The sequence below is a fragment of the Rhopalosiphum padi genome, chromosome 2, assembly GCF_020882245.1.
Source record: "Rhopalosiphum padi isolate XX-2018 chromosome 2, ASM2088224v1, whole genome shotgun sequence".
In the NCBI taxonomy this organism is placed as follows: Eukaryota; Metazoa; Arthropoda; class Insecta; order Hemiptera; family Aphididae; genus Rhopalosiphum; species Rhopalosiphum padi.
In genome coordinates this window covers 39346005-39363395 of record NC_083598.1, presented here as the reverse complement: position 1 = coordinate 39363395, position 17391 = coordinate 39346005, and the positions used below count along the sequence as shown (strand labels likewise).

General features: G+C 24.5%; 1 protein-coding gene across 4 annotated transcripts in view; it reads left to right on the top strand.

Moving 5' to 3' along the window:
* Positions 1–17391, top strand: part of LOC132923468 (uncharacterized) — a 206987-nt gene that overhangs the window by 12407 nt on the left and 177189 nt on the right. Inside the window, exon 1 of one of the 4 annotated variants that reach the window (XM_060987477.1) lies at positions 162–206. The exons of the other annotated variants lie outside the window; for them this stretch is intronic. Coding sequence (XP_060843460.1) covers positions 181–206 — 26 coding nt within the window. The 5' untranslated portion in view covers positions 162–180. Of the gene's footprint in view, positions 1–161; positions 207–17391 lie in introns of those variants that run through there. 4 annotated transcript variants of the gene reach the window in all.

Sequence of the window (17391 nt, the reverse complement as noted above, 5' to 3'; positions counted from 1 at the left end):
TTAGAATTTCACAGTGTTATTTTAAAATCACAAAAAATTCAGATAAAACATCGATTAAATATAATCTATTATTAATTATTGTATTAATTATATATCGTATTTCTTTAATATTATATGTGTAAATTACCTACAAATAATATAATCTAATTTATTTTTTGTTTCAGGTACCTATAATACTTAATGTTATTATATTCTATGTTCATTAGGTAAGTATAAACAATGTTTTTTTTTTAAATAGTAATATATTTTTTTTGTTACCATTCAAATTATAAAAGCTTAGCTGTTTTAGATGTAAATTCTTAATAGATAGTATACTACGTATTATTATTATTATTATTAAAATTACATAATTACACAAACGTATATCGCTCACGATGTTGAATTCATTTTCTATCAGTGGTATTGAAATATGTCTTTATACATTTATAAAATTAAACTATTAAATATTTATATTGTATGTAGAATGTAACTTATATTTAAACTTTATAAACATATTTTGTATAATTTTAACCAATGGTAGTCTCTGATGCCGAAAACTTTTTATTATAATATATTACAACAATAGTTGCATAGTATATACGCCTATTTAGTAACATTTCCTGTATTTGAAACAAATGCTCAAATTTATACGATTTACCCGTTATCTTGTATTCACATCATTCTGTTGGATTCATGTGCAATATTGCAGGTATAGGTAATGTGTGACATCGACTTGTCCTTCGACCATGAGATCGATGAACCTGCTGCATTACACTTTGCGGTCGTTGCGGGGCATTTGGTGGACAGTGTCTACAACTAACATATACGTGTAGGGTATCGAGAAATCCCGTCACGTCACTTTGTAGCTTTATTATTGACTAGCTAGTATTACTTGTATTCTATGTTGTTATATTCATGAAAACCGGAAATTCATTCATCTGTTCTCGGCTATTCTGACGCTGATGAGTGCATCTATAGTGTTCATAAATCGTCTTATTAAAATTGAATTATCTTAAAATACGAATGTTTCATCATAGTTATTTTTAATTTGTGATGTTACTGCATCAATAATATCAACAATATTATAAACGGGCATTTGAGTTCAAACAGTTTTACGACATTGAATATTTAAACATAAAATAGAATTTATTCTCAAAAAAAATGTTAAATTGATTTAAAAATATATGTACCATAAAAACTTGGACTACATCAATATTACTTAAAATGCAATTTTCTAAACCTAATAACATTTTCAAAATATTTTTATTATAATTTTATGCTATTTATTTTATGAACTTTAACCTATTCAAGGTATTTTGGTATTGACTTATTTAAAACAATTAGAATAATATAATATATGCAATGACAATAATTAGTTTAACACTAACATACTTTATTGCATAATATACATTTGTATTTACTATTTATTATAAATCATAGCACTAATAGTAATATAAATAAATTATAAAAAATCTTTAGAAATAGGAGTACTGGTTTCGCTAAAAAAATCTTTTTTTGTATGCAATGTATTATCATTGAATTCAAATTAAATACATTGATTACTATGACAGTATGACCCACTTAAAGACGAAGTTCATTCACATACTTTATACCTAAAATATAACAGAGTAGCTTCCCTAATTATAATTTTTATTGTTTAATATTTTAATTAATATAGTTAGAACAGTAGTATTTCGAATTTTATTAAATACACTTAGGTACATTTAAAAACATTATGTTATGGTGGCTTTATACATGTTTAAATTTATTTATAAATTAGCATAATATAATTATAGTAATAAAAAAAACATAAAAGTTCATTAACCTCTAGACATTTTGACATCAAGGGTTCACAAAAAGAAAAATAGTTCACTTTTAGGTTATACACTCCCACCAACGTAAATATATATTATAAATTATAAAGTACCCATTTTCTTATAAAATATACTATATACTAACACGTAAAAAGGTATGTGTTACACTAATTTTGTATTATTATTTATGAGTAATTTGTCTATGCTAAATAACTTAACAAAACAATTTTATTTTTTTTTTATTTTTCAAGTTATTTACTTATTTCTATATTATTATTTATCAATTTAATGTAGTGTAGTTAATATATAATATAAATGTATTTTGGTAAGTGTATTCAATTTAATACTTATTTTATTATATAATTTCTAAATATTGTTGGTGATTTATTTGAAGTCTCAATACATATATATATATATATATATATATATATATATATATATACAATATACATATCAAACGGAATCTCATTAAAAATATAGTCTTAAAGCTATACTTCATATATCGTTTGTAAATTGATGTGACAATGTGACATATATTCAAAATGTATACCATACATAATAATATACAATTTTCCGTAATATGTAATATTGATATGATTTTATGCTATTGTTCTTATCGATGTTCGATGTTTTAAATTAAAGTGATTAGTCAGGTGGTACAGGGGTCTCGGTGGCCGACACTGCTGGTGGTCTACGGTTTACACGTGTGGCAATAATGACTTCGATCCGACTACAAAAACATAATATACGCTATAAGCGCGATTATATGTATGAATTGTATACGCATTTATTTAAATTATAATATTTTCTTTACATCGGACATGGCTAGACATTAAACAGATCCCGAGGAGTTTGCGCTTTGCGGCCAGTGAGCCATTTCAGTAGTCTATTGTTATAGGTCTCAAAAGATTTGTTTTGTTTTATTTAATCTTTCCCTTCTGGGCCTTATGGATATTTATTGTTCGTGTGTTAGCCCGCACACATTGAATACCTATATTGTACCAAATATTTTGGTGAAATCATATTTACTTTCTTCGGATTTTTGTTCATTAAGTAATAACATCTGCAATTATCTTGTTTTAATCTTACAAATATGAGTTCAGCAGAACCAAATTTATGTTGTTATCTTTAATACATATAATTAATTGATCTATTATGATACTTAAATGTATCCATTTAAAACTATTTCTACTAGTAACTCATATATTTGTAGGTCGAGTTTTTACAATATTTTAATTTTTAAATAAGTAATGAGTATGTAAAATTTCTCAATAAACAAATTATGCACAGACACAGATTAGGTTAGGTTTATGTGCTTATTTTTAAGCATGATAATTGGTTTATTCACTCATATATTAAAGTATTCAACTGCTTTTATTGAACACACAAGTTTGTTACGTTTTGTATAGAAAGTTGTATACTTGTATGCTTGTTAAATAGTGACAATATGAAATCATTTGTGGTATTCCGTCCTCAATGTAAAACATTTTGTCTTAAGTCGTAAAAATTAAGTATATTCTACAAGTGTTTGATTTACTATATCTAACTATAAATAATGAATATATTATTGTGGATAATATTAAATCATACTTACAATACGTGGATCGAGTATACAGTATCATAATGTCATTAGTTCAATACTATAAAAACTTAAAATATTTAGAGATTTAACGACGTTAATAACATTACCAAAAGATTCTTAATATAGTTTTATGTATGTTTTATTCAACCTTTTATTTAGTTTTGGTTATATAAGAAAATTATAATTTAATTACATTTTTAATTTAAGATTTATTTATAACCAATAATTAAATACATTTAAGTAATTTTATAAAGCAAATTGACGTGATTGAGAAAATAATTGTAATTTGTTGTTTCAATATTTTTAAATTAAAAAATATAAGTTTTTTACTTCCACTTTAATAAACCCAGTTAAATTTCTTAGGCATTATCTTACAAAATAAACTATAAGCTAAAATACATTTTCAACTTAAAAATTTACTTAAATGTCAAAATAAATAATTCATGTAAAGTAAGTTCTCAAAGAATTTTGCACCTAGGTTCTTGATTCTTGATTGATTTGTCTATAAAATATTGTAATAATATAATATAGTATATATTGTGTACAATTCGTTGTTAGTATTTATTATAAACTTTATAGTATAGGTTTTCAGTTGAATACTTTTGTTATTAGAACACGTAGATAACTTAATTATGTAGAATTTGTAATTTTTTCTCAATCGTTTATTAAGACTAAAACGTTAAGTACATTTTAAAACAGAAAACTTTAATGCCAAATATTTTATTGAATAGATATATTTTGATTGATATGATTTAAAAATATTGTTTAATAAGTTAAATAATGAATTTTTTTATTTTGTTACATTAGCTTAATTAAGAAAAAAAATAAGAAGTATATAATGTTAATTGAAATTACTTAAATATTTTTCATGGAAATTTCAAGCTCAAGTAATTATATATAACTGTATAAATAAATATTACTGTGTTGTTTGTAAGTCTATTGTAAATAAGTAAATTTGAATATTTATTTTGAGTAAGGGTTATTTAACTTATGTATGTATTACGTAAACTATTTATAAACTATATACAAAATATAATTATATAGCCTGTATACAAAATAGTAGGTTATTGAAGTTAATATACAATATTATTTATTAGTTTTTCTTGCTAATAATACTAATATTTTACCAAAAATATACTTCTCAAATGTATATACTTAAAACTTCACTATCTTATTTTAGTGTTTTCACTACAATAGGGCTGCGAGAAAATACCGACTGAGTAAAAATGAAAATGTATAAAATTGTTTCTTTTATGTAAAAGTATTAATTATATACGATATACCTACTTATTATATTTAAACTTAAAATATTAGAATTTAAAAAATTTAATTCTTCTTCTAAAAGACTAATCATTTTTGTATTTCCTTTAAGGAAATTTGAAATTTAAATAAAAGATTTTAAAATTAATTATTGCTACTAGCTTAGCTTAGGATAATCGCCAAGGAAAATATTATTATTTTAAACATTTCTCATATAATTTTGACATGTATCAGTTGTTTTTTATTGTCGTGACTTGAAACTACAGTTTAAATTTATTTTGTTTGTATTTTTACTTCGTGACGTTCAAAGATAATTCTAAGATTAAGCGTGATTAGAAACAGTGATGACTATAATCAAACTGTCTAATCTGTATGGTGACGGGTTTTTTGGTACTACTAAGTAGATCTATAAGTTTTGCTCTTTGTCACCGTTATAATATTGTTACGGTAAAGTTGTTATATACACATTAAATCACAAAGCACGAGGGATGATAATTATATTTTGCCGCAAACTCAAAATTTAATAATACCTAAATTCCCAAGTGCATTGAACTTGTTTTATGATTAATTTTCAATAGATTCATTTCTTAATAAAAAGTAAATTGCTAAGCCTAAACTATCATATTTTTGTATTTTTCTCATTGTGATATATCTAATGTTTTTCATGCATTGGATTTATTTTTGACTTTATTTAAAATTATATTAAACTACGTAATTTTAATTTATGTATTATACAAATAAATAAAGATTATAACTTTGGATTATACTAATATTAAACACTATAAAAATAATATATTTGTTCAAATAACCTATTATTTTAATTCGTTCATGATAACATAAGTAGCACTCTATAGTTGATTATTATTTCTAATAGTTACACGGACCTTAAAATATGTTAGGCAATGAACAAGAATATTACTTTACTAGACAAACGTGTTATACAGTATTGAAATAATGAATTATTTTAGGAATTTAGTACCTAATGTATTTGTTATTTTGATATTACAAATAGAATATTGCACCAACTGATATAATATAATGTTTTTGATGCTGCGAGAAAAAAAAAATCTTGTATCTGATTTTCAAAGTGGTTTTAGTAATTTTTCCTATGCTAAAGCATTATATTTAAAATAATATTATATGAAATTAAACTTACAATAAATTATATTTTTATAGATAAAAACTTTTAACTTATATTAAAATAAAATGATTAGATAAAGATAAATTATTTGTAAGTACTTAGCACAGCTGTATTATAATTTAGAAATAGGCATAATATTTTAAGGTCACCAGTTTACTTACGAGTATGTAAATATATTTAACGTCAATGGCCTTAGCTACAATCGATGCATATGCTTTAATAAATACAATTTTCATTTCATTAATTTATTACATTTTAATATAAAATTATAAATTACAAAAATAAGTTACGATTATTATTTATTTTTCACAAACTATAAAATATTTCACCTATTTTATTTAATAATACAAGAATGTTAAGAATTTATTACAAAGTGCATTTTTTTTTTAATTTAGTAGGTGTTCAATTAACAAATTTAAAAAAAATGTAATATGTAATTGTATCAGGGTTAATTAGTATATAGGTAATAATTTAAAGTATAAACTAAAGTTATTGCTTACTTATTAATTATACATATTTATTGACTATTTAGCTATTTCCTTATTAAATATTTTTATAATATTAATATATACATATATGTATTATAATATTTATAAAACACGATGTATTGTTTAATGCTTTTAAATAACCTAGAAAAATTTACTTCCATATTATTATGCAATCTGATTTACAGATTTTCTGGTGAAAAATCAAACAGGTTTTTGACAATAAGTTTATCAGTTTACTTTTCGTTTTTTTTTTTTTTTTTATTAGGCTATTGATTGTCTAAATAGCTTTTAAGTTTTTTTGGTAAACTCGACGGCCTTCATGTTTTTTTTTTAATTACAAATAAAATAAAACCATAAGATTTTAATTTCTTAGTGGAATGAGAGAGCTAATTTCACAATTATGTGCATCATAATTTATTTTAATTCTTTATAAATCGTTATTTGCTTATTAAATGTATATTTTTTTATATTTTGTGTCTCCCTATGTCTTTTAGTCTTCTAAAAAAAAAAAAAAAAAAAAAAAATACTGAAAGCTGCTAGGTACACTATTTTTTAATTTAATGTTTGTTGTTTCAAGCGAATATGGCTCAAAATCGTTTTACACGTAATTACATAATTATTTATTTATCAAAGCTTTCAACTAAAAAATAATTACCTACATAATACTTTATATCCTGTGTTCCTGTGCCGAAATAAATGAAACGACACAAGTGTTCCAACATTCAAATAAATATCTGGTATAATAATTTTGTTATTCTTATTTATATCGGTGCTGTAGTCAGGATTTATTTTCGGGAGGGGGAGCTTAATTTTTGATGTTCAATTATGACAAAAAATTAAGTTTGCACTGTATTTCTGACAATATAATTCATATAATTATACATGTTATCAAATTAAGATCAAGTAAGTATGATAAGAGCGGCGTTGCTTTATAACCACAATCGGTAATTAAATTAATAAAATTATTGTTGTGTCTAACATTTCGGGGGGGGGGGATGAGCCCGGAAGCCAGAAGGGCTACGGCACTGATTTATAATATCATATTATTACTATATCAGGCTGTATTATTAATTGCATCGAACACATAAAGGATATAAACAAAAATGTAAAATATATTTGTACCGTTTATGCGTATAACACTGTAAAACATTGAGAGATTCTATAATATTTTATATTTTTATATTATTGTTTTAATATTCAGTATATTTTATATTATTTAGCATACTATATCGACCGTGTCAACACATAATGACGTGTTGTATTGATTTTTGATTACATAGTGAAATTTAAACGGTATACACTTACTTATACGGTTATACGTTATAGTAATATATTGTGTATAATAAATTTATCATTAATAGCTGTATATACAAACATCGAATGACAGATGTATAGCGACGTTTTATTTACCTATTATGCGGTGATCCGAATTTTATTCCCTCCGGTGGTCATCTGCAGTGCAGGAGCTATACTTATATAGATGGCTGGGTCGAAAACCGGTTCATTGTACACAAGACACGCGACTTGTGGTTGTTGTAGAAATGCGTGGGTGTCCGCGGCTCGTGACATTATCGCAGATGAACATGTTATTGGCTGTCCTGTCTGTTCGGGCCGCTCGGTATATTATACAAGTCGTGGCTCACAAAACTCTAATTTGAATAAAATCTCCTGTGTTCGCGTCCTGCGTTCGTTCGAAGTTCTAATAATATATGTGTTTTACAGAGTATTTTCAATTTTCTTTTTTTTTTCTTTTTTGAGGTATGATAGAACAATGGCAACTCGCTATAGGGACTAGAATTGAGTTTTGACCTTCCGAAGACTTATTCGCGTATTAGTATAATATTCGCCATGTATCGACTGCACTCGTCTTACTTGTTTATCTCAAGACTTTAGTACTGCAGTTGGCCTAACCGTAGGGACTAGGGAGTATAGAAATTTTCTTAAAATAATTATTTGTTCATCATAAAATAATAATTTGATGCTCCAAGTGTATTACAAACAAATTTAAATTTCGCTCATAGGGAGTACCTATATAGTACTTGATTTAATTTATTTTATTGATTGTGTTTTATAATTCATATACCAAATCAATACTACATTTGGGTTTGTTTTATACTGTAACATATAATTTATTGTTTCATAAATATAGTTTAATGGTTACACTTTACGTCTAACTTAATATTTATCCAACTATATTTATTATTATTTGTTTTTGGAATACATATATTATTTATTCTTCCTTAATTTAAATAGATTATTATGAAAATTAAATTATGTTTAAGCAACAATGGTATACATATTATAATTTACAATAATCGTCGAAAAATTAAACAAAGGGTTTCATTTAACTGACGTTTATGAGGTGTTATGCAATAAAGTAATTATTTTTGCAGAAAAAGACAATTTTTTCGGATTATTAAATGAGTATAAATATCTAACTTAAAATTATAAAAGTTTTTCGGATTTCCGTTTTTGCCATCAAAAAAAGTAAACAATATTTTACCTACTTATAATGGATGATAACAATACATTTTTATTTAAACGTATGTCTTATGATGATATTTAAAATAATCCTATTCTGAAATTACCAAAATTCTAAAAAATAAATTATTCATTAAGTAAGGACACAGCACGTTATATAAACTCGCATTAAGTTATTAACCAAGGACTAAGAAATTAAGGTAAAAAATAAAGTTGTCTATTTTTATAAAATAAGCTAAACAAAGTTGAAAAAATCGATAGAAACTATTTAACTTATTTTATAAACAATTCTAGGTAACCTATTGTATGTTTTGTATATTAAATTATTAAATAATACATTATAAACACATTTGGTTAACACAAGTTTTTAATAGGAAAATATAATTTATTAATTAATCATATAAATACTATAAAGCACTACTAACTGAACTATGAAAATACATATTTAATGGTGATTTAATGTTAAACTAATATGGAACTCGTAGACATAAAAACACATTTGATCAGATACCTATATATTTAAAATACAGCTAATATTAGGAGTTCTGTAAATTATAACTTGAAAATAACAAGTTATTGGAAAAATTAATTAATTTATTCATTTTTCATCTACTGAAAAAGAAAATAAGTAATCGCAACTGAAATTGTTTACGTATATTATTCACTACGAAATTCTTTTGAAATCATTCGTGTTGTTATTTAAACGTAGATAAACATTAAACAAGGATTATAAATGACACTTTTTGATTTCAATTTTTTTATTGTACGATTTATTATAGCCATGAAATGCATAAAATTGTATGGACGATTACGATATTTTAATGCTTATCGAGTGATTAATTATGTTTTGCTGATCAACCTTAATTTCTTATTTATTGTATTTTGGCACATAAAGTGATGTAAATTGGCACGAGTTAACAGGAAAAATAATAATCATGATTTTGATGTGTAATTGTTTGTTTTAAGTCGTGAAGTAATCAATATTATGCACACGCCGCTAAAATAATAATAATATATCTATGATTTGTTGTCATTTTATTATTTACTGATTGTGCTAGACGTACTTATATTTTATGTATAATAATATTATATGTATATTATATATATATAAAACATAATATAACGATAGCAATATATTACTAAATATAAATTGAATGATTTCGATATTACGTATAGGTAATTTAAAAAATAATCACACTATTCCACATTTCTACGAAGTGACATACCTACGCATTTACAGGAAAAAAATGAGCTTGTTTATATTAAAATTAATTATTTTTTTCTCTATTTGTCATGTAACTCATCCATGATTATAATAAATTGACATTTACAATTATTATATAAAGTACTATGGAATATAACAGTTATTGGATATGTTATTACTTATTATTATTAATTATTAAACACAACTATTATGTACAAATAGTTAATGTAAAATGCGTATGTGATTATGTATGTGCCTAACTATTTAATATTTTTGTAAAAACTAGTTTTTTATGAGCAAATGTGTTAACATTGATTAATATAATAATATGTAATGTGGATAATATGTATATGTAGTACGTATATAGGCAGTACTGCAGTAGGTAATAATATATGCTAATATAAAGTTTATTATACATTTATAGGTATATATAATAGGTATGTATTACTATTTACTGTTTAAATAACTGTATTGTTTGTTAAATGAACGGTATCTATTCATTTATTACTTTTTAATATTATGAATTTTGGAACACTGTGTGGTTAGTTGTATTGATTTAGCTCCCTAAACACTATTAACACAATATTATTATTTCTCAAAAGTACAAACTATTTTATATTATTGAACATCAATTTGTTCTCGAATTTCACGGTGTATCTTTAACCATCTATAAACATTGTTTCTTTTATACACTTCCTTATAAACCTTGGTATACAAGTAGTGTCCATTGTTTTCAAACGAGTCTCAGATATAAATAAAATTACCGTAACGAAATTAAAAAAAAAATTAAAAAAACCTATAAATTAAATGAAAATTCCCACAGTTCCGTATCCTGACTTACTTATTGTTTACACAAAGGCTTGTATTGTGGAATAATAATTTCATTAGCTTTCGATTTGAAACTATCTGTGACGATTACGTAAGTATAGTATTTAACACTGTTCTCAGGGATTAGTCAAGCATTGTTGTGCGAACTTCTGAATCAGTGTGGTTATTGGGAAATTAATCGTGAGCGGTGAGCTTGAATATAAATTTCTCCCTCTTCATCTCATTATTCATTATTTACATAAAATTATATACGGCCTTGTTAATGGTGTTTTATTTATTATGATAATTCACACTTGTTTCGATAATATTATTATTGGTAGTGAAGTCAGAAGTTGATTTCTTCGATCATTCACGATTAGTGCAAGAATTCAAATTGATTTAATTCGTGTATACAATTCTGATTGTATTAATTTTTATTGATCTTATAAATATTTAGTTTTTTCTTTTGTTTATTCGGTTTATTATACACTATACCTGTATACCTAAAATACATTATTTTTTTTAACAATTTTATAGTTAACTGACTACCAATTTAGAATATTGATTTATATATTTTACTGTCAATTTATTTTTTCATCTCGAACTTCTGTTATGCCAGACTTTAAAATAACTATAATGGATTTAAGTGATTCATTTTTTGTTTCTATATTTTTTTTATTTACTTATACTTGTTTGTTTTATACACAAGTCATTAAATAAAATTCAAATTTAAAATTAATTGTAATTTAGGTGTATGCTAACATTAAACATTTTTTTAAAATTAAATTTACAAATAAGAAAAAACTATTAAAATACTTTGTTTCAACCCTCTTTATTATAGAACATAATGTGCTACATTTTATACAAGATCATACAATTTATTGTTAACAATAATAATTAATACATTATAAACTATATTTAGCACAAACATTTTTTTTCTGGATTAATCATAGTTAGTAATCACAAATATATCGCATTCATTTTATATCCAATGTAATGCAATATTATTTTACACATAATAATGAATATATTATAAATAAGGAAATGATTACAACTCGCTTATGTTTTACATATTGTTAATGTACGATACTTCAAATAATTTAATAGTGTAGAATATTTTTGAGATATGTTGTTATCCTTGGATTGTTGTATGATAATAAAAATACTCTTGACCGAATTCAAACAGTATGATAAATTCGTTCTGGTAGATCACAGAAATGAGCCTATAAAAAACTTATAGTTTTGAAAATAATATTTATAAATAGGACATCTTATAATTTATTATTTGATTTATATAATTACCAAGAAAAATATATCATGTAATATATTAACTATCTAAAGTATTTACTTAGATACCTTTATAAATATAAATATTTTTTTATTTTTGCGGGGTATTTAATTTTTTTTTTACTTAAGAAAAAATTGCCAAAAATACAACTGCATTAATTTTTTTATGACGTCTCTACCACTTATTCTTGATGCGCTGTAGTTAGTGAATAACAATTGGAAGTTAAAATAAGAACAAGCGTGACTGTATAAGAAGTCTTTATTTTCTTTTTTTTTTTTTTTTGTTAATACGAATTTGATAGTGAATTTTTGTATAAAATTTCAACCAGGACGCCAGGTGGATTTTTAGTTATTCGTTTCAATAGGTCGAAGGAAATATTTTGTTTTGTTCATATACAATACTTTCTCGATTATGTAATACACTAATGCTTCGTAATACTGTATTATAACATTTTAGTTTATTTTAAACTTTAAAAACTATTAATTATGTTATAGTAATTGAAAATCGGACACAATTAAAAGGGGATTCATATTTATAAAGTTGTAGTTATTTTTTAATACATTTTCTACGAATAAAATACTTTGATATAAAATGATATTTCTAAAAACATGGGTATTTTAAAATTTTGACTAATAATATTATTTATTTTCTAATTTTATGGTTTGGTAAACTATGAAACCCATTTTTGAACATTACTTGATATAAATATTTGAACTTTTTTTTATTTTAGTTGAAAACGTTTGAAGTAGACTGTTTGCCAAGAGTTGAACAGGCATAAATTCATATCTATCGGTTTGATGTAATATTGTAATCATGCGATAATGAGCTTTATATAATATGTGATGTCCGTTTTTTAAGCCTTTGACTAAGAATTTAATCGGAAAATGTTTAAAAATTTCGTAAGTTTTGTACGTAACCTATGTAAGAATAGATAGTAGGTACTTACATTTTGACAATTTAATAATAACACATGCAGTAGTAGTCGTATTGCCGTTAAAGATTGTATAGTAGGCAATAGGTATACACTGTAGTTTGAAAATGATTTGTCGACCGTCACCTGATCCATCAAGCAACTCGATAAATATTCCATTAGCCGTTAACAAACGACGTGAAACATATGGGCGGGCATACGCCACAGAATAAAAAGAGAAAGAAACCAGAGTATCTTGCGTCGATCATATTATATTGTAATGTATACATTATATACATTATACATAAATACATATAGGCCAAAAACAGATCGTTTGTACGCTACAGGTGTTCAGATTTAACACCTTTGTAATATACGATATTTATTTATTTGTGTACCTCTTTAGGCTAACCATACTTTGTGTAAATAACAAATACAGTTGAATGTATGATTAGTTTTTTTCTTAGTTAAAAAATTATTTTCTCAGTCTTTTATGCAAAAATATTGTTAATTTTCTATTATTAGGTATTTCAAGGTACCTACTTCTAATTTGTATTTTATTTAATCAGATATTACAATTTTATTTCTGTGTGTAGTGTCGAAAGGGACTAAGCACTCAACTCAAATAATAAAGTCAGATTTCGTCTTGATCTAATATTGTTATATAATATTACATGTGTGACAGTTATATTATTATAGCTTATGAATTACTCGTTGTATATAGTGTATACAAATTACAAATACAATAATAGATCTGTAATTGAAAACATTGACATATATAGACCCATAAACACTATTACGATTGTTTATAAAATTAATAAATATTATTATCATTATTACGTCCATAATAGTATATTATATTAACATAGTTTATTGGTAGTGTGTTTACTAATCTCGAGTTTTGTTTGTGTGTCGTGAAGCCCACGCGGATGCCATTGTTGTCCGTCCTACCTGGGTGCAGCAAAGACTGTCATACTTGGTTTAATTTGGTGATACATACGTATATTTTGTTAAGTATTTTTATTTATCCTCCGCTGCTAACGTGTAAAATTACTAAATATCAGTAATTTAGCTTCCTATTCAATTTTGTTTGAGAATTGTATTACATCGACTTATATTTTTTATTCTAAATTAAACATTGTTAGTATCCTTTAAATAGGCACCTATATTTCGATAAAGTAAATCTGAATGTGTAGTGAATGTAAGTTAATATTGTATAGATAAAATAAAAATATATTCTTTTGCATGCATTTTCAAGTTGTTATTAGTACAGTTTATTGTGTTTTTATACTTGGAAAATTCAAACACGCTTAAATATATATACTTTTTTTATTCATTTTGTCTCAAGTTATTCAAATTTGACTGAATATCTAACTGTATTTGTGTAGGTTTGTAATACCAATTAATTTTTATATGAATTATTGAAGTATGTAGTTTTTATAAAATAAAATAAATTGATTTCGAGTTTTATGTTTTATTATTAAAATTATTATTTTTAACTAAAATGTCAATTTGATAAGGCTATTTATTTTGAAAGATACTTATAATATAAGTTTTAACATTATAACCTTGGTTTTATTTGGGTTATAAAATAGTAGAAACTCTTTAAATTTGAAATTTATATCTTTTAAATTGTTCAATAACGACAATAACTTTAAAAATCTTTTAATCTTTTTAAAAATATTTTAATTTTTAAAAGTTGAGTGTTCATAATTAATTTAGATTATTGCCACGTCTGTCTTAAATAATTGTGTAATATTGATATAAAAATAATGCAATTAATTTTCATTAGTTTTATCGTAGTAATGGAATGCTTAAGTTTCGTATCTATCAATATTATAAATTGTCGTATATTTTATTCTTTTAATGATAATATCTACCAGACCGTAAACGACCTTCCCCGAGGTTCAGTCTGAAGACCATTTAGTGTTGATCCCGTCTCCGAGGGTATGGTGCATTCGTCTTACTTCAGAATTCGACCAATTCCTAATAGTGAGTGATTTATGCCACCAACATTATGTAACAATCGATATACTCCTAGCATTGTTAAAACTTTATTTTAAAAATGTTGAAAAAACCACAAAACTAAAGAAAAAATTATTAACCGCATCGTTTACAGCTACGAGAGACCAACAAAGCATTACGTTCTTATTTTTTTTCATTTGTCCATTATTCTTTTCACGCTTCGGAAAGATGAGTAGAGTGGCTTATTACGTGAACCGAGACGACATGGCGTCCGGCATAGACTCGTTTAAAGGGCGATACTATAACGTGTGTCTATTTTGGATTCGACTCATGATTTGGTGTTTTAAACATGTGGGACATCATCCAAAATTTTATAGAAAAAAACATCTACCTTTCTTCCACACTAAACTTTAGCAGCATCATGTATTGTTATTATGTTTACCACAATAGAGCAACAATAAAATTTTTGCCAGTATCATTAATTAATAAAAACTGTTTTAAGATTTAATTACATACCAGAATATTGTGATTAGAAAATTTATTGTATTTTATATCTTTGATTGAAAAATATCTTTATTTATTATGTTTAAAGAATTTTCTATTGCTGTTTAGCTTTGTTACTGATTTAAAATAACCACTTGATATGCTGGACATTTAAATTTAAATGCAATTTTTTAGTCATACAAAGAATATGAATATACTCCACTCTAAGGGGACATTATTATATAATACACTTGCAAATTAAATTATTTGAAAATGTTAAATCAAACGATTGTAATTTTAAAGTTTTTTTTCATCTAAACGCATTTGTTTTGTATCATAAAATAACTTATTTTTTTAATGTGATACGTGCTTTAATAGCAAATAAGTACAATGCTAAATGGCGTTTTATCAATTATTAGATCATATAGTTGTATGTATATCATATTACCAGCCATAATAATATGAGTTTCTTGAAATAAAATATATTTACTATTCTATATTTCTACCTATTTTCATTGCTTGGAAATAAAATATAAATCGTTTATACGAATAATGTGTCATTGAGAAAATTCTTTAGAATCCGTTACACAAGCGTGTTACTCTATTATTTGCTAGCTTGCTACGACACGACTTAGTGTGACAATCACGTAAAACGTATAAAACTGAATATAATATTTTTTTTGAGGTTTTGTTATTTTTTTCTTTTATTATATTTATACAGGACATAATATCATGAATAAAATGTATATTAAACATACAGGCATACAGCTGATGTATGTACCTACGTCCATCTAGTTTCTCGACCATTGCAGGTGACATTCTCCGTGGTATTTTTAACACGCGCAGCACAAGAGGTATATTTCTATTGCATTATTGTTGTATCTTTATAATGTTTTTTTCTATTGACTCAATGAGTTTCTATTCAATAGCACTTTTTTAAATGCTCTTAAGTCCTAAGTTGGTTATCATTGGATAACTGTAGTGTTATATACTACTCTACTCAATCTTGTTATATAATAATTAATAACTAAACCGCAATACCACATGCAACGTAGTTTTCTACACTTATATATACCTACACATCTGTATTCAGGACTTAAGATGTGCACAATATATATTCTACCTATTATTCAGTTTGTTATTGACAGTAATTAGCTGTATAAAATAATGGTCAATGATTTTAAGTAATTTAAAACGTTAAATTTCCAAATTTTATTACGCTCCGTGATACCAGTATTAAATTTGTTTAATAATAAAACATATATATATATATATACGTTGCATATACGCAAAAAACTATCATTTATAGTTATATATTAGGTACATTCAGCAGTTCATGTCTACGTATTAAAATATCTGTGGTTTTTATGTTCTATTGTAGTTAGTAAACATGAAAATATTATAATCAAGTATTCAGCTATCACTATAACTTACTGTTTAACGGGGAAAGAAATATTTTAAATAAATAAAAAAAACAATCTCGAATATTTTCTGTGCATTTCTGTGGGAAATGTATAGTTTGATGGTATTGTGGTCGAAATTATAGCTAGCTATAAGAACTATCATACGTTATTTTCTTTGCAGTATACAGATAAATAAAAGCAAACATAAGATATTTCAAAATATTATTATTAATCCAATTTATACTATATGCTTATATATTATAATAATTATTAATTCATAATATAAGTACTTGTTAATACATCAATAATTAGAAATAAATTAGGTTAAAAATATGAAATTCAGTAGTTGTTTTCCCAGCCAATTTATGACATGCTAATTATCCAAGTTCGATCCTTTTCATTGTTTGTTCTGTGTCAGTCTATGATAAAAATTATATCTTTATTTAAATATACATATTGTTATTCTGTAGTATAGTATCACTAATTATTTTGAAATTTCTATATAATGCAAAACCAATACATTTTTAAATGAATAATCAACATGACAGGGAAGAGTTATGTTGGTAATATTAAATAAGAGATTATA